General features: G+C 38.4%; 1 protein-coding gene across 1 annotated transcript in view; it reads right to left on the reverse strand.

Annotated features, from left to right (window-relative positions):
• The window catches only part of LRRC7 (leucine rich repeat containing 7), a 688,741-nt gene that overhangs the window by 242,917 nt on the left and 426,544 nt on the right, over positions 1-19,280 (reverse strand). Inside the window, exon 7 of the mRNA XM_006862417.1 lies at positions 13,393-13,456. Within this exon, the coding sequence (XP_006862479.1) occupies positions 13,393-13,456 (64 nt within the window). The remainder of the gene's footprint in view (positions 1-13,392; positions 13,457-19,280) is intronic.

The raw sequence follows: 19,280 nt of genomic DNA on the forward strand, positions 1-19,280 counted from the left end.
TTTCAAATTGCAAAGTAAGTGAAGTTAGTGGAAATACAGTTTGTTTGCTTACTTATTCATTCATTCATTTATTGATTTACAAATCTTGTACTTTAGAGCTTCATGGAGAAATTCATTTGGAAATATGTCACAAGGTGAATTGAGATTCATATTTCAGATAAATGAAAACATTCCTTCTACCTCTTAGCAACTCTTTACAACAGAGTAGAACTGCCCCCGTTTCTAAGCTGTAATCTTTACAAAAGCAAAATGCTACTTCGTTCTCCCACAGAGCAGCTAGTGTGTTCCAACCACTGACCTTTCAGTTTGGAGCCAAGTGATTAACTGCTGCACAACCAGGACTCTTTATGAATTAAACATTTCCTCTTAAAATTTTCATGTATTATGTAGGTCTGATTCTAAGAATTGACTGTTGACCTTTGAAATCAGTGGATTCATTTATTTATTCAAAGCATTTATAAAGTGCTAGTTGGGAAGCTGGAGTCCCGGTGTGGCACTGTAGGATCAGCACTAGACCACAAGGTCAATTTGAACCGTAAGGAGGACAATTCAAATTCACCAGCCACTTCTCAGAAACCCTACACTCTGAGTCAGAACTGACTTAATGGCACTTCACAACAGTTTTTCTAGGTACACAGAAAACTTTCTGAAGAAGATGCCAACATTGAGTTGACAAAAACAAACTTTTGTTTTGTCTATTGTATTTAGGATACAGCCCTAATTTGTGGTTATTAAGCTATCGTCTTCCAGCTGTGAACCCACTCTTCTACACTTTAAATCTGAGGCTAGAATCCTGCAAACCACTTTAGTTTTTAACAGCTGGCTCTGTTTTTGTTTCTGCCAATTGGGGATATTAAAGGAGAAAGAGAAGCTGGAGGAGGAAGAAAGGATATGCTCCTTCTCTTTTATATCTAGTCCTGTGAGCATGTCAACAGCAGCAGCTTTTCTCTCTGGCAGTGACACTGAAATTCTGCAACAGCTGTTGGCCCACTCTATTAGAATCAGACTAATCACGTCTTCTCAGGAGTACCAACACTAACTGGCACCTCTCCTTAGAGGTATGAGTTCTAGCTACAAGTTGTAATAATTCCTTGCATTGCTCTCTTCCCTATGATTCTCACCCTTGGGGTATTAAATGCTTTTTGAAGATATCATCGCTGATACTTCAGTGCCTCGTTTGTTCTTTGTTCAGTTCTTTAATGCATGATTAACCATTCTCTGTCCTGGTGTGGCACTGTGGGCTAATGCTTTGAACTGCAAAGTCAGTTTGAACTACAAGGTCATCGGTTCAAGCTTACCAGCTGCTCCTTAGAAACCCTATACAAGGTCACAATAGGTCAGAACCAACTCGATGTCACTTAATAACAATAACTTAACAACATATATTAAATTGTCTTTGTTAAATATTTTTTATAGTACTATTCACTGATAAAACCACAAGGTCAGCGGTTCAGGCTCACCAGCTGCTCCTCAGAGACCCTATGCAGGGTCACTAATGGGTTGGAACTAACTCAATGACACTTAACAGCAACAATAAAATTCCCTGATTGGGCACTGATGGGAAGAAAAATTAACATGCTTCAAAAATAAGTTTCATTTTAATATCTTCAGGATAAATTAATAACCTCTGGCAGTGCTGTGACATATATACAATCTATAGCTTAAGCAGTTTTATAAATGTTGGGAAATGAATGAATGAGTAATTAAAAGATCCCAAATATTTTCTCTAAAAATGAAATGGCCATTTGCTCTTGTTGCTGCGGCTGGGTGCAGTTAAGTTGGTACCTACTTATAGTGATCTTATGAACAACAGAATGAAACACTGCCTGGTCCTGCGCCAACCTCACAATCATTGTTACGCTTGAGCCCATTGCTGCTAACAGTATGCCAACACATCTCATTGGGGGTCTTCCTCTCTTTTGCTGACCCTCCATTTTACCAAGCATGATGTCCTTCTCCAGAGACCGGTCCCTCCTGACAATATGTCTGAAGTATGAGAGATAAAGTCTGGCCATCCTGGCTTCTAAGAAGCAGTCTGACTGTACTTCTTCCAACACAGACTGGTTTGTTCTTTTGGCAGTCCATCACACTTTTAATATTCTCCTCCAACACCATAACTCAAATGCATCAATTCTTCTATTGCTTCCCTAATTCATGGTCCATTTTTTACATGCCTATGTGGTTATTGAAAATACCATAGCTTGGGTCAGGCACACCTTAGTTCTCAAACTGACAATTTTTGCTCTTGAACACTTTCAAGAGGTCTTGTGCAGCAGATTTGCCAAATGCAATATGTTGTTGATTTTTAAATTTCTGCTTCCATAAGTGTTGATGATTGATTCAAGCAAAATGAAGTCTTTGAGAACAAGCAAGTTGTTCGCCAGGAAGTCATCAAGGCAAGTGGTTGGGTCCCCGCAGGGAAAACCCCCTTCTAAGACTAAGACTCAAAGGGAATACAGGAGCAGGCCTGTGGTCTTGCTGATGACCACATTGGTCACTGATAAGGGAAAGTGGGGGAAATACAGCAATGAAATTGTGAGCTAAGTCTGACCACGTTCAATAGACTTTTTGTCAACCTGGGTTGAGACCTGGTTGGTCAACAATATGGCAAGACCTGGGGACTCCTGGGCCCAGAGACAGGGACATGGCCACAGAGCACTAGAGTGGAGAGTGAAGTGTCCAGCTGATATGAAGTGAGGGGAGATGCACAAGAACACCCATACTTGCAGATAGTACCCACTTGACCTGGCTTCATAGGCTGGATGATCAGAACTTGACTAAAAGAAGAAAGAAGAGGGAAAAAAGAGTAATCCGCTAGATCCAGAGGGTACAGAGGAGGGTAGAATCTCCACTGAGTAGTATCCAATCTGTCTGGGTGGGGCTGATGAAAGGAGATGGGGATAGCACTCATGTGGCACAATAGTGAATAATTGCTATCAGGACTGACTGTGAGGGTTAGAAATGTAAAGGTGGACATTTTGCAGCAAAAGGAGTGGAGTGATTGACTTTGCAGTCTAGGAGCGGAGGTCCCTGTGTGGGAACCCTACCCAGAGAAACAATGATGTCAGAGATGGAGGCAGAGACGATGACGTGGAGAGATGTAGCAGCTGGGGACTCTAGACCCAGAGAGGGAGAGGGGCTGTGTGCTGAGGACCAGGGTGCAGGCTTGCAGGGCATACCCTTTGGTTGTTGATGATTCATGGAAGGGATTGTAATCATGGCAGTGAAATGATATACGATAGGATGAATGTAAAGCTAATGTGCTCCCATGTAAACTATCACATAATTCATAATAAAACATAAAAAAAAAGTAATCCACTACAATTTGATGAACTTGACCTATACTTATGGATATAGTACTTCAGAAGAGGGAACAAATCTTTACAGCGAGGATCATTCCCATCCCCTCGGTACACAGGGTAGACAGGGATGGGCAACTTAGACACTGGCTACCTAAAATGGGGGCGGGTGTGTGTGCGTGTAAAAAGGCAAGAAGTGACTGGTTTACAAGCTTTCAAGAGAGAGCTTAGTTTTAGAGGGTACATTGGAAGGTAGAATCTCCACTGAGTTGTTGCCAACCTGTCTGGACGGGGTTGATGAAAGTAGATGTGGATAAGACTCTTGTGGTTCAATAGTGAATAATTTCTATCAGGTTGACTGTGAGTGTTGAAAATGTAAAGAGGTAGATGTTTTTTAAGAAAAGGAGGGGAGTGGTTGATTTAGCAGTCCAGGAGTGGAGGTCCCTGGGACCATCAAGGGAGAAGAGCAGAGTGCGAAATCCTATCCAGAGAAGCAGTGACACAAGAGATGGAGGCAGAGACTATGACTTGGAGAGATGGAGCAGCTGGGGGCTCTGGACTCAGGGAGGGAGAGGATCTGTGTGCTGACAGCCAGGGGGCAGACTTGTGTGGTGTACACTTTGGTTGTCTGATAATGCATGGAGGGGATTGTAATCATTGCAATGAAATGAAATATGATAGGATGAATGTAAAGCTAATGTTCTCCCATGTAAACTATCACTTCATTCACAAAAAAAACTTTAAAAAAAAGAGAGATGAGGATAAGATTGTTATGACTCAGTACTGAATGTTTTCATGGTTAATTGCTACTGTCACAATTGTAAAGATAGAAGTTTTGTAACAAAAATTGGGGAGTAGTTAATCCTACAGTCCAGAAACAAAGGACCCTAGGACCATCAAGGAAGAAGAGCACAAGTGGAATGCGAGATCTTACTCAAAGAAGCAGTGATACCAGAGATGAAGGCAGAGATGGGGACATGGAGAGAGGTAGCAGCTGAAGACTCTAGATTCATGGCAAGAGAGGGACTAAGAGCTGGTGGCCAGGAGGCAAGCTTGCAGAATATGACCTTTGGTAGTGTAAATCATTATATATGCCTAAGTGTTTTTTTTTTAAAAAAAGAAGTCTTTGACAACTTCAGTCTTTTCTCCATTTATCTTGATATTATTTATTGGTTCACTGGTGAGGATTTTTGCCTTCATAACACTGAGGTGCAACCCATACTGAAGTCTGTGGTCTTTGATCTTTATCAATAAGTATTTTTAGTCTTTTTAATTTTCATCAACCTACATACCGTAGGTTGTTAATGAGTCTCCCTCCAACTCTGAAGCCATGTTTTTTTTTTTTTTTCTTATATTCCAGCTTCTGTAATTATTTGCTCAGTATACAGATTGAATAAATTAAAGAATACAGCCCTGGCGCACAACTTTCCTGATTTTAACTCATTCAGTGGCCAGTTACATGATGACAAACTTGATTATATTATTTTGTTCTCCTTTGGAAGTTTTACTTGAAGAAGAACTAACAAATTTGATTAGCAAGTGTGGAAAACCAGCATTGTCATTATTTATAAGGAAGATTACTGAATACATAAATGTAGTGCTTGCCTCAGGTATACAAGCCTCCCTGGTAATTAAAAATGAGTATGCCTTGGGACAACTAGAGAGGTCAACCACTACCTGCCATGTTTTTATGTAGAATGAGTTTAATTGAATTCTAATCAATTTTAATTATAATGTAAAACATTAGAGTAAATACTCACCTATATTAAATTTCTGTGAAAACACATTCACATTATTTATGCAGCCTAAACGGATATTCAATACATCTTTTTAAAAATTTCTTTTCAGTTATATCTTCCAGAGTACAGAGTATCTCCATTTCAGATTCCTTATTTATCTATTTGAAATTTTAGTTTGAATATATGAAATAAAAGGAAGAAGTCAACTGAAACAAATCGAGTTTGTCTATTGAACTAAAAATTTTTTGCTTATTGTGATCTCTAGACTTAAAAGCATTTAAAAAGATTTGTCGAGTACAGATTTTTTTTTTTTTTTTTTACTGTGAGTTTAATGACCTTGGTTACTAGGTTACAAAATAAGAAGAAAAACATTACTGTTAAACAACTGAGAAATGTTAGTACCTCATATATAATTATCTTATATAATTCTCTTATAATTACATAGGAGCAAGTTGATGTTTTTTGTTCCTGCAAAGATTTACGGCCTCAGAAACCCTATGCAGAATATTTTTTAAAGCTTTCCCATAGAGAAATTTGTAGAATATATGTTCTCTGATACATTCCATGAATAGTTCAATTTATTAAATGTTTTGTAAAGATACCTGGTGTAATGTCTCAAATATTGTTTTTGTTGCTCAATTCTAACTCTTAATGACCTTGTATAGGGTTTCCAAGGAGTAGGTGGTTGGTTTGAACTGCTGACGTTTCTGTTCAAGCTGACCTTGTGGTCCAGTGCTTTATCCTACAAAGCCAGACCAGGAATCCTCTCAAATATTAGAGAATTAAAAATCATACTATTCAATTTCTCTGACCTATTAAATTTGATGGATCTTTACAAAAAAATAAAATTTAAATCATATATAGAATAATTTTTCCTGTTCTTTAAACATTTTTGTTGCTGTGATTTAGATGTTTTGTTTTTATGAAATCCATGTTTTGTTCCTTAATCTAGAAGTTGAATAGTATAATTTACAAGTATCTGTGTTAGTAATTGTTTTACTGTCTATTCCAAAAAAGTTATAAACCTTCTCAAAATAATTTCTGTATCTTACCAGAAATTCTGGAGAATAAATACTGGATAATTTAATTTTAGGTAGGGAGGTAGATAGATTCTTTATAAGGATAGGATCTAAATATTTTTAAACCACTGTCTGATTATGAATCGGGCTGCTAACCTCAAGGTCGGCAGTTCAAAACTACCAGCTGTTCTGTGGGAGAAAGATGAGGCTTTCTGCTCCCATAAAGATTTACAGCCTCATAAACCCTGTACTGGGTCACTGTGTCAGAACCGACTCTACGGTACTTAACAACAACAACAAATCTGATTGCTTTAAGGAAACACAAAGTAATTAATAAAACCAGTTATTTAAACACTTGTAACACCATGCTCATAGTCATATTTATCCAAATCCCAGAAAGAGAGACAGAACAGATAAGAGATAACATCTGATGAGATAAGGACTAAGAAATTTCCAAAATGGATGAACAATATGAGCCCAAAGATTGAGGAAGTACATAGGAAAAATGCATACATGCTACATTTTTAAGTACAGATTTAAAAAAAAAATACCCCCAAAGTAGGATTACACTGTAAAAGGTTATGATCACCATCAAATTGAATTTGTTTCAGAGATGAGAAGGTGGTTTTACACTAGAAACTCTATAAACATAATTCACATCATTAAACAAATTAAAGGAGAAAAAATTGCTATAATCTCAATAAATGCAGGAAAAACATTTATTGAACATAGAATTTTTCACGGTAAATGCTTTCAGTAATCTATAAAGAATAAAGAATCTTCTGAACCTTATAAAGTATATCCATCCAAAACTATAATACAGAATATTCTTAATGACAGAACATGAACTACATTCCCATTAAAATCAGGAATAAGACAATGACACCTGCTTATCACTACTTTTATTAAGCATGGTATTGGAAGTCCTACTTTAAAATCAGAGGACAAGAAAGCAAAATGTGATTCCTCATAGACTAGCCATAGAATTGACATGAGTTAAAACTGACTAGATTGTAATGTGTTTGGTCTCTGGGTTTTAAAAACTGATCTATATAGAGATCCACTAGGATCTATAGACAAATGATTCATGTTATTATGGTTTATCAGGTGGATAAGTATCAGTTAAAAAACAAAAGTAAAATGCATCATTTATTATATACCTGTTAGAACAGTTGCAGACTATCATATTTGAAAAAGTACATTTATAAGTACCAAAAAAGAAATAAAGTACCTAGGAATAAACTAACTAAAAATGTGCAAAACCTTTTTTTGGGAAAAAAACCCATAAAACTTCACTAGAATATGTGAAAGTTGACAAACACATGTTGATGGAATAATGTTCAATATTATGAAAATGTTAATTATCCTCCAAATAATTTATAGAATAAATCCATTTCTAATCAAATCTCCAAACCCTTTCCCCTTTGAGAAATCTGATAAGCTAATCCTAAAATTCCCATTAGAATTAAATGTTTAGGTGCTTAAATTGAGGAAATTTGTCCTATCAGGTATCAAAACTTATTATTTGTGTTAATTAAGACAATATGGTTTTGACACCCAGAGTTAAGCAATCCAATGAAGAAAGGGGAAACTAGAAACTAGCCTATGAATGCATACAAACCGTATTTTGTTAGAAGTGATAATAACATTCATGTGGAAAGGAAGGACTCTTTATTAAATGTTTCTTAAAAAGCTACCTGTTAAAAAATTTATACTGCACAAAACATATAACATTAAGTCTAACTAAAAACAAACTTGACTATGAAAAATGAAACCATCAAACTTTTAGGAAAAAATATGAATGAGCTTTTTGACTTTGGGGAGGGAAGGGACTTCTTAAACAAGGTGGAAAATGTGCTAGACATATGCTGTAATTGAATTATAGCCCCAAGTATTTATGTTCAAGTCCGCCAATAAAGTTAATAGGTCATGCCAGAGTAAGGTGGATCATAATATTGTTTTATAAAAGGGGAGGCAAGAGACATAGTCACACACAGGGAGAAGGTACCCTGTGAAGATATATATAAAAGCAGCAAAAGAACATCAAAGATTGCTGGTAACTACTAGACTCTAGGAGACTCACTTGGAAAAATTCCTCTTTCAGAATCCTCAAAAAAATTAACACAGTCATTACCCTGCCTTGATCTTCTAGCCTCCACAATCATGAGATTCCTGTTCTTTAAAGCCACCTACTTTGTGATAATTTGTTATTGTAACTCTAGGAAAGTTAAGATAGAGTCCTGGTGTGGTGCTATAGGATAAACACTGGGCCACAAGTTTGAACTGCAAGATTGGTGGTTCAAATACACCAGACACTCCTCAGAAACCTAATTCAGGGTCACTATGAGTCGGAACCAACTAGAAAGCACTTAACAACATTAACAGGAAACTAAGAATACAAAAAATTTCACATAAGCAGTTAGAGTGCTCCTTGGAGGTCAAGATGGCCAAACTTCGTCTCTCATACTTTGGACATATTGTCAGGAGGGACCAGTCGCTGGAGAAGGCTATCATGTTTGGTAAGATGGAGGGTCAGAGAAAAAGAGGAAGACCCCAACCAGATGTATTAGCCAAGTGGCAGCATTGATGGGCTCAAGCGTGGCAACAGTGGTGAGGTTGGCCCAGGATCGGGCAGTGTGTCGTTCTGCTGTGCATAAGGTCGCTATGGTTTGTACTGATTCAATGGCACCTAACAACAACAATATTACATTCTAAGGAGCTCTGGTAGCGTAGTGGTTATGAACTGAACTGTTAACCTCAAAGTCAGCTGTTCTGTGGGAGAAAGATGAGGCTTTCCGTTCCCACAAAAATTCACAGCATCAGAAACCCTATGTAAGGTTGTTATGAGTCAGAACCAACTCCACAGCATGCCACCACTACCGTATTACATTCTGTTTGTCAAAAGACACAACTTTGAACTAAAAATATTCTTCAGATATTGGAGGAAATATTTGTAGTACATATGAGGGGGCTTCAAAAAGTTCATGGAAAATGGGATGAATAGATAGTGGAACTTTTCCATGAACTTTTTGAAGCCCCTTTATATAACAAAGAATTACTATCTACAATATATGAAAGACCCATAAATCTACACGAAAAGAAAATGAATAGGAAAATGCATAAACATTTCACAGGAGAAACATAAATTGCCATAAATACAGCAAAAAAAAAAATTTAATAAAAACTAATGATATACAAATGAAGGTCATATTTTACTGGCAAAAATAAAAAGCTTGACAGTATCCATTGCTGGTGAGGTTGTGACGAGTAAGAATTCTTAAACATTTCTTGTAAATGAGTGCAACTAGTCTTAAAAAAAAAAAAAAAAAAAGACATTTTTAGAATTGAACCTGTGCGTACTTTATGACCAGGAAATATATGCCTTAGGGAAAGCCTTGCACATTGTCATTGGATTAATGCCCAGGCTGTGCCCTCTTCTTCTGAACTGGAACTCTAAGTCATCCATAGACTGCAGTTCAGTCTGCTGTTAGCCTCTTCTGGGATCAGCTCTTCTTTCTGGCTTGCAGGAATGTTCATTTTGCTTCTTATGAGGGACTCTTTTGATGGAAGTTCTCATAGAAGAGTTATACAACAGCTCTTGAGAGAGACAGTAAGGGAGGTTGGGACTTGAAAACTAAGGTTGGATTAGGAAAGGTCACCCATGACTTCATACTGCTCTGGATCCATCAATCTCACCATCTTCCAGACTCTGATACCTGTACTCAACCAGATCCACTCATGTGGTTTTGTGAGACTTCTCAATCATTATGACTTGCTTTTGGGGGCTCCATTAATTTCTCTACTAGTTTGGACCCTTTATGGGAACTTAGTTTATTGGATAGGACTTCATTCTTCTTGGATCAACTATCAACACTCATGGAAGCAGCACTCAAGAAATCAAACGTTGTATTGCATTAGGTAAATCTGCCACACAAGACCATTTTAAAGTGTTGAAGAGCAAAGATGTCAGCTTGAGGACTAAGGTGCACCTGACCCAAGCCATGGTATTTTCAATAACCTCATATGCATGTGAAAGCTGGACAGTGAATAAGGAATATCATAGAAGAATTGATGCTTTTGAGTTATGGTGTTGGAGGAGAATATTGAAAGTGCCATGGGCTGCCAAAAGAACAAACAGATCTGTGTTGGAAATGCAGCCAGGATGGCCATACTTCATCTCTCTTACTTCAGACATATTGTCAGGAGGGGCCAGTCACTGGAGAAGGCTATCATGTTTGGTAAGGTGGAGGGTCAGAGATAAAGAGGAAGACCCCCAGCAAGATAGATTGGCAAAGTGGCAGCATCAATGGACTCAAGCGTGGCAACAATTGTGAAGTTGGCCCAGTACCCGGCAGTATTTCACTTTGTTGTGCATAGGGTCGCTATGAGTTGGTACCGACTTGATGGCACCTAACAACAACAACATATATAGACCCAACCATACCTATCATAGGATTTCTATCCTTATTGATAAAGTCTGTTCTGTTTCAATGTCTCTGACAGTTTTATCACAGTTGGGATATTCCTGTTTATTTTATAAGTGTTAAAAAACTGTTCTGCCCAGAGTACACAGGGAGCTTTAGGGGTTGATGTGATTCAACTCTACACATGAACATAATAATATCCCATCTCTGACTCAAGTTCAGATAACTCTCATTCACCCTCATAAAGGAAAAGGAGGGAGATTAATATAATGTACCACAGGAGAAGATTATGGATTCTTTTTTGTTTTGGTGCCTGGGCCCTACCCCAAAAAGTGGTTTAATTTTCTGGGTGGGGCCCACACATTATTGGGAACATCCACGCAGTTGAGGTGGCCACTGGTTCAAAAGCTCCCGTCTTTACAACCCGAGTGGGAGAGCCGTTCCCGAAGAGTATCCGGGGTGGGGGCTGAGTCAGAAGCCAGCGAATGAGAGGGAGACCAAGCCTCCGGGGCTGGGCAGGACCTCAGTATAGACTGCTCTGCCATTTGGGGCGACTGCACAAGGTCTTGGTTCTACCCAGCCACACCCCACGCCCCAGATTCCTAAGTGTCCTGAGCCGGTCACTGCTGCTTTTTCTGACTCCAGCCTGGATGTATTCGGTGGTGCTGATGGTGAAGGTGGTGGTACGCGAGAAGGTGACACTGCTGTGGGACACGATGTGCGCCATGGGGCTCGGCGATGCAGTGCTCTGGCTTAGTTGGTTCCTTAGCTGCCTCGGTTCCTTCCTTCTCAGCTCCTTGCTGCTGGTGCTGGTGCTCAAGGTGAGCATAGAATGGGTAACAGGCATAGGGCATCCGGCCTGAGAAAGCCTTGTTCCTTGCAGCTTAGGGACATCCTGGGCTACAGCCATCCAACGTTGTCTTCCTGTTCCTGGCGGCCTTCGCTGTGGCCACAGTGGTTCAAAGCTCCTTGCTAAGCACCTTCTTCTCAAGCACCAACCTGGTGGCCGCCTGTGGAGGCCTCGCCTATTTTGTCCTCTACTTATCCTATGTGCTGTGTGTGGCCTGGCGGACGGTCTGTCTGCAGGCAGCCATGTAGCCGCGGTGAGGGCTTGCTGAGCCCCATGGGGATGCTGCCTCAGACTGCACCCACCTGTTGACCTATCTCGCCTGCCTGCAGAGCCTGCTGTCACCTGTGGCCTTCTGCTTTGGCTGTGAGAGCCTAGCACTGCTGGAGGAGAAGGGCGAGGGCACACAGTGGCACAATGTGGATGCTGGGCCCGCCACTGAAGTCTTTAGCCTGGTCCAGGTCTCAGGTATGCTGCTGCTAGATGTTGTGCTCTAAGGCCTGATCATATTTGTACCTATAGGCTGTGTGCCCAGGTGGGTCGCAGTGGGTCATGAAGGGGTGGCTCACCAGTCCTCGTGAGGCTGGACTCAGGAACAGGATCTGGGGCCCTGTTTAGAGGTCAAGTTAGCCCCACTGATGGTAGGGTAGATTATGAATTCTTAAAACATTATTTTTGCACTTCTTTTTACTTTATAAATTTGCTTAACTCAACATTACTAGTTTTTGATCCAATAAGATAAGCTATGAAAGAAATAAAATTTAAAAAGCAAACAACAACAAACAAACAACTTTCGATAATCTATTAAGTTCCCAGAATTTTGCACAATATCTTCTGTTGGTTGTTGCTATTAGAGATCTAAGATAATTCCTCCAGAATTTTCCATTATATCCATAATATGTAGATATTTTTATTTTACACATTATTTGAGATGTTCACATTGTTTCTCAAGCAAGCAGACTTCTATTCTCACTGGACTGTCACATTTTAATTTTGTTTACTATAGTGATCTACTTTCAACATTTGTCTCTTTTCCGTGGCACACAAAATGAATCATGTAGTGATAACCAAGTGTTAATGTCTAACAACAGAATGGTATTTGAAATCCTAGCCTTCACATGGCATTGTTTCTTGAGACATCTTATCAGAGAAAATCATATTATTTCTCATTAAAAGTTGTCACTGTCAGAGATATGACAGCCAATTCCACACATATGACTAATAGCAGCCAGATATTTGATTAAAAGTGAAAAAATTAGAAATATGTATTTACATAATTATAGCTTCCAAATAAATGAACATTATCAAATAAACATTCCTAAGAAATTTCAAAAGTGTAGGAAAAGACATTTATTTTGTGAATAGTACTGTATATTGAGAGTTTGAACAAATGAAAATTGTTTCTGCTCAGAAACAAAATATACATGGAGTCATGATGTGGCGCTGTGGGATAAAGCACTGTACTACAAGGTCAGTTTGAATCACAAGGTCGGCAGTTCAAATTCCGTAGTCGCTTTTTGGAAACCCTCTACAGGGTTGTTATGAGTCAGAACTGACTCCATGACACTTAATAATAATAGCAACATAAAATATATTCTATGTTAAGTATGTTGTTTGTTGTTATGTGCCGTGGAGTCAGTTCTGACTCATAGCGACCCTGTACAGGGTTTCCAAGGCTGTAAATCTTTATGGGAGCAGAAAGCCTCCTCTTCCTCCCATGGAACAGCTGGTAGTTTCAAACTGCTGACTCTGAGGTTAGCAGCCCGATTCGTAACCACTACATTTAAGTATACTTAATATATACTAGGATAGTTCAAATGGCTAAGCACTAAACTACTAGCTAGAAGACTGACTGTTTCAGACCCTGTGATTTCTCAAGTTGTCTAGTTCTCTGTAACTCAATATATTGTTAAATAATCCCTTTAGCTCCTATACTTAATTATATTTTTTTATGTTTGACAAATGCAAATGTGCACTTGATTTAATACCTGGGTTTACGAAGACAGGGAAAAGAAATAATCTCCTATGGTCAGTTTATCAAGTTTAGGAAATGCGCTTACTTACCAGCTCACTGAATTCATTATTGCCTAGGTCAAGTCTTTCCAACTGGGCCAATTTGTGCATTGACCTATAAGAGATGGGGGAAAAAAAACAAACTGTTGTGAGGCAGTGCATGACACATTGTTCCAAAAGGCATTCCATCCATCCCTGTCAGATTTACTTGATTTGATGTGCACAAAAGAGGTGTATTCTTCAGCAAAAATTAACTGCAAATAAAAAGAATTATACCCAAATTGACACCAAAAACCTTTAGTAACTTACCATGATATACAACACTGATTCCAAAATGCCAGTCTATGGTTAGACTACACGGCTGCTGTTTAACAGAAACCTGGGGAGTTTGTTAATATTTACACAAATAAGGCCTAACGTGTGGCATTGTGGGTTATTGCTCTGGACTGCAAGATTGGCAGTTCAAACCCACCACCTGTGCCTCGGAAACCCTATTCAGGGTCTTGCTGAGTTGGAACTGACTTGACAGTACTTAACAACAACAAGACCTAAAGGTTGGATACCCAGGATCTATCTTTTCAGATATTCCACAAGTTGGGGAATCAAAGGAACTCAATTCTTAGAAAAGCATTCTAAAATCCCATAATGAGGTCACAGTGGCAGCATCAGTCTTATCTTTTATTATTCTTCTAAACATACTTTCTTTTAGACAAACTCTTATCTTAACCATCTCTAGAACATATAAATCTGAATGTTGCTACAGTTTTAAGTAATTGAAAATCTTGGGCAAAAGTTGATGCCAAAGGTGAAGGGTATTCTAGCACACCACAGATATAATCAGTATTCCTCAAGTCAACATGAAAGAAACATTCAACATAATAAAAACTTTTATCCTCCTGAGTTTTAAGCACATTATCTCCCCATTAACCACAATGCTGTCATTAAGTCCTGCTTATCCAGAAATTCTGGAGGTATCACTAACTCAAATCTTATGAATTTTAGTTTTTTTTTTTATCTTCAAAATGACTATAGTAATTTTCTTACAAGGCTTTTATGAGTATTATGTGAAAACTACTGTCAGATATTCAGAAATGCAAACATATGGGCCATTTTTTCACTTAGCAACTATTACAGAGAGATTATTATGTGCTAGACAATCTTCTAGGGCACAAAACAGGCAAAACTCTTGCCAGAAGAACTTTAAATTCCAGTGTGTCTATGCTGGTGGGAGGGAGTTAGGAGTGGGGATAAGGAATGGAAAGGAAAGAAGTGCATGAAGGAAACATAATTTAAATGTAGCCAGCATAGCGATGTCATATGGATTCTTGAGATATAATCAAGGGAATGATTGTTGTTGTTGTTAAGTGCCATCGAGTTGGTTCCGATACATAGCGACCCTGTATAGGGTTTCTGAGGAGTGACTGGTGAGCTTGAACTACTGACCTTTCAGTTCAAACAGCTTTACAGTCTGGCGCATTAACCCACAGCATCACATCAGGACTCCAAGGGAATGATTATAGATGGAGAAAAGAATATGCCTAAGGGAGATGAGCAAAACCCACTGTCATCAAGTCACAAGTGACTCATAGTGAGAAAGACTCTTAGTCTGAGAAAGACAAAGGAGCAGTCTTCCTATAGAAGATAGGATGTAGGAAGACTGCTCCTTTGTCTTTCTCAGACTAAGACTTTATTGTAGCAGACCACCGTATCTTTCTCCTGTGAAGCAAACTTGTGAGTTTGAACTGTCAACCTCAGTGATTAACAGATTGACACTTATGCCATCAGGATTTCTTAGGAGATGAGGATAGGACAACAAAGAAGAGTGAGGAGTGCTCAGTGACATAGCAGAAAAACCAGTAGAGTGCTTTTGTTCTTGTTGTTAAGTGTCATTGAGTAGGTTCTGACTCATAACGACCCTGCACAGGGCTTCTGAAGAGCAGCTGGTGGGTTTGAACTACCAACTTTGTTGCGAGCAATTCAGTGGTTATCCTATAGCAACACATAGATAATAAATAAGTATTTCAAGGGAGAGAAAGTGACAAATTGTAACAAAAGCTGAGAACTGACCACTGGGTTTTAACAAAATGGAAATTAGTAGTGATGACTTTTAAAAGAGCAATTCGCTAAATTTTAAGCCTTTGTTAATACTTTGTTTCCCATTCAAAATGCCTTTTCCCATTCATCTTCCACTACCATTCAAATAGCAACATAAGTATATTTATTACCTTTTATTTCCTAAATTTTAGGGTGATCAAAATAAAAATAATGTTTCTATTCTCAAGTAGCTCATTGTCTTGGGAGTAATGGCTAGGAGAATAGACAATTTCTAACCCTAAACGTAAATGCCATTGAAAGAGTGAATTCCATAGAGTGCTCATATTTCAAGTCAGAGCATATGAGTTGTGACTTTAAGGCACTAGAGGTCTTTAAGATTTAAATAGGAAAGAGACATTTTCGGGTTTGGTTTTTGAAAGCTTACTTAGGCAGCTTGGCATTGTATGGCAAATGTCGAGAGGATGGGCAAACAAAGAGGCAAACAAAGCGACTGTCCTGAAATCCAATTGGGAAATAATTAGGTCCAGAAATAAGGCAATGGCAGTTCAATGACGTATTGTCAGACATAAAATATGCAGTGGAGAAAAACAAGACTTGGTGACTGATGATGCCTGATGATTATATGTGGGAGTTAAGACAGAGGAAGGAATTAAAGACAATTTCTGTACTGAGTAGCATTGTGGGCATAGAGACATAGAATAAATAGGTTAGGATACAAGAAATTCCATTTTAAATGTCATATTGGCTTTGAGGTGAGTATGAGACATCAATATTAGAGAATATGTTTGTGTGTGTACTTGCTACTGGAACTCAAATAAAAGGTTTGGCTGGAAACAAATACATGAGTAAGTAATAAGGGACACTTCTTATCCATTCCACTTGAAGGTGATCTCTCTTTTTAACTTATGTGCCATTTGCTTTTGTTTCCAGATTTACTTGGCATTTAACATTCATTTTCTTGAAATGTTAGTTTTGTTTTGTTTTTCCATATGAACATGCCTCCTTTTCCTACCCAAATCTTAAAATATGTTTCAAGATGTTCAGAGAGCCTGTGTGGAATCACCAGTGGTTCAAAGACCACTGTGAACCTTCTGCCAGTATTAAGAAGAGTAACTGCATCACTTCTTGGCAAATCTCTAGCATTCCTTCCTATCATTTATTCCAATATTTTTCCTTTTACTGGCTCTGGAGACAAAAGAAAACAGTTCTCCAATGGGGGCTTTCTTTCTGAATTAATATATTTTTTAAATAGTGAAGATGTTGAGACTTTGTCTTGCTTTTTGGATAGGTCAGCAAGAGTGCCCAGTCACTGGAGACAGACACTGTACAGCTTGTAAAGTGGAGGGTCAGTGAAAAAGAAGGAGACCCTCGATGAGATGGGTTGACACAGTTCCAGCAGCAATGGGCTAAAAAATAATAAGGATTGTGAGGACTGAAGAAGGCTAGGCATTTTTCCTTCCAGTATTTTTGGTTGCTATGAGTGAGAGCCAGTTCAATGTCTCATAACAACAAAAACAACATATAAATTCTATTTCTTAAAAAACTTTTTCTTCTATTTTAATTTAATTGTATTTTCATGATCCTGGTTTTCATGTACACCACTTACTATCAGTTTGTCATACTGCTGTGGCTTGTGTGTGACTGTGATGCTGGAAGTTATGGCACATATATTTTAAATACCAGTAGGGTCATCCAGTATTTTAATTATTTTAAGTGCTCTTCACTTTCAGGAAGCAAGATTGTATCATCTGCATATCACAGGTTGTTAATGAGTCTTCCTCCAATCCTGATGCCATGTTTTACTTCGTATAACCCAGCTTCTCAGATTATTTGCTCAGCATACAGGTTGAATAAGTATGGTGAAAGAATACAACCCTGTCGCACATCTTTCTTAATTTTAAACCATTCAGTGTTCCCATATTATGTCTGAACAACTGCCTTTTGGCCCATGTACAGATTCCTAAGGAGCACAATTAAGTGTTCCAGAATACTCATACTTCGCAATGTTGTCACTAGCTTGTCATGACTCACACAATTGAAGGCTTTTGCAGAGTCAATAAAGCACAGGTAAACATCTTTCTGGCATTCTCTGCTTTCAGCCAAGATCCATCAGACATCAACAATGATATCTCATTCCACGTCCTCTTCTGAATCTGGTTTGAACCTCTGGAAATTCTCTGTCAATGTATGGTTGCAGCCATTCCTGTATTACCTTTAGTAAAATTTTACTTGCATGGAATAGATCAAAGACCACAGCCTTTGGTATGGATTGCATCTCAATGTAAAGAAGACAAAAATCCTCACCACTGGACCAATAAACAACATTCTTATCAACGGAGAAAAGATTGATGTTGTCAAGGACTTCATTCTTCTTGGATCAATCATCAACACTCATGGAAGCAGCAGTCAAGAAATCAAAATGACGTATTGATTTAGGCAAATCTGCCGCACAAGACCTTTTCAAAGTGTTCAAGAGCAAATATGTCAGCTTGTTGACTAAGGTGGGTTTGACCCAAGCCAGGTATTTTCAATAATGTCATATGCATGTGAAAGCTGGACAGTGAATAAGGAAGACCATAGAAGAATTGATGCATTTGAGTTATGGTGTTGGAAGAGAATACTAAAAGTGCCATAGGTTGTCAAAAGAACCAATAGATCTGTTTTGGAAGAAGTACAGCCAGAGTGCTCCTTGGAGGCCAAGATGGCTAAACTTCATCTCTCATACTTTGGACATATTGTCAGGAGGGAACAGTCGCTGGAGAAGAATATCATGCTTGGTGAGATGGAGGGTCAGAGAAAAAGAGGAAGACCCCCAATGAGATGGATTGGCCAGGTGGCAGCATCGATAGGCTCAAGTGTGGCAGTGGTAGTGAGGTTGGCCCGGGATCGGACATTGTTTCGTTCTGCTGTGCATGGGGTCATGATGAATCAGTTCCAACTTGATGGCACCTGACAACAACAACAGTATGGTTGAGCACTGATCAGTTTTTTTGTAAAATGACTGCATATTCTTTCCATCTTCTTTTAATGCCTTTTGAGTCATTGAATATTTTTTTTTCACAGAATCCTTCAATATAACAAGATGAGGCTTGACTTTTTTCTCTCAGTTTTTCAGCTAGAGAAATGTTTAACATAGTCTCCACTTTTGGTTTTCTAACTCTAGGTATTTGCATTTCATATTAATACAGGAATAAAGCAATTATAATATAGGAAGAAAACAAAAAGTCATTAAGAACACAAAAAAGAAAGAAAAGACCAAAGTGGAAGTCAAAAAAGTCTCTGAAACTTGCTCTCCAATGTAGAGATTTTAAAGCAGATGGAAGAAATGAGGTAAATGAGCTGAGTAGAAAATCTAAAAGGTAGTTCGAGAAGACACAATCAAATATTAAAATGAAATGTGCAAAGATCTGGAATTAAAAACCAAAAGGGAAGAATATTCTCAGCGTTTCTCAAGCTGAGGTAATTAAAGAAAAAAAAAATCAAGCCTTGATTTGAAATATTGAAGGATTCTTTGGGGAAAATATTGAATGATGAAGAAAGTATCAAAAGAAGATGGGAGGAATAATGATCGATGTTCATCCATTTCAAGAGGCAGCATATGATCAATAGTCAATGATACTGACAGAAGAAGTCCAAGGTGAACTGAAGATATTGGCAGAGAACAAGGTTCCAGGAATTGATGGAATGAATACAAATTGAAATCTTTCAACAAACTGAATGGCACTGGAAGGACTCATCTATGTTAAGAAATTTGGAAGACAGCTACCTGGCCAACTGATTGGAAGAGATCTATATTTTTGTCCATTCCAAAAAGAGGCGACCCAAAGGAATGTGGAAATTATAGGACAATATCACTAATTTTGCATGCAAGCAAAAGTTTGCTA

This window comes from Chrysochloris asiatica, unplaced genomic scaffold (assembly GCF_000296735.1).
Source record: "Chrysochloris asiatica unplaced genomic scaffold, ChrAsi1.0 scaffold00048, whole genome shotgun sequence".
NCBI classification, from domain to species: domain Eukaryota; kingdom Metazoa; phylum Chordata; class Mammalia; order Afrosoricida; family Chrysochloridae; genus Chrysochloris; species Chrysochloris asiatica.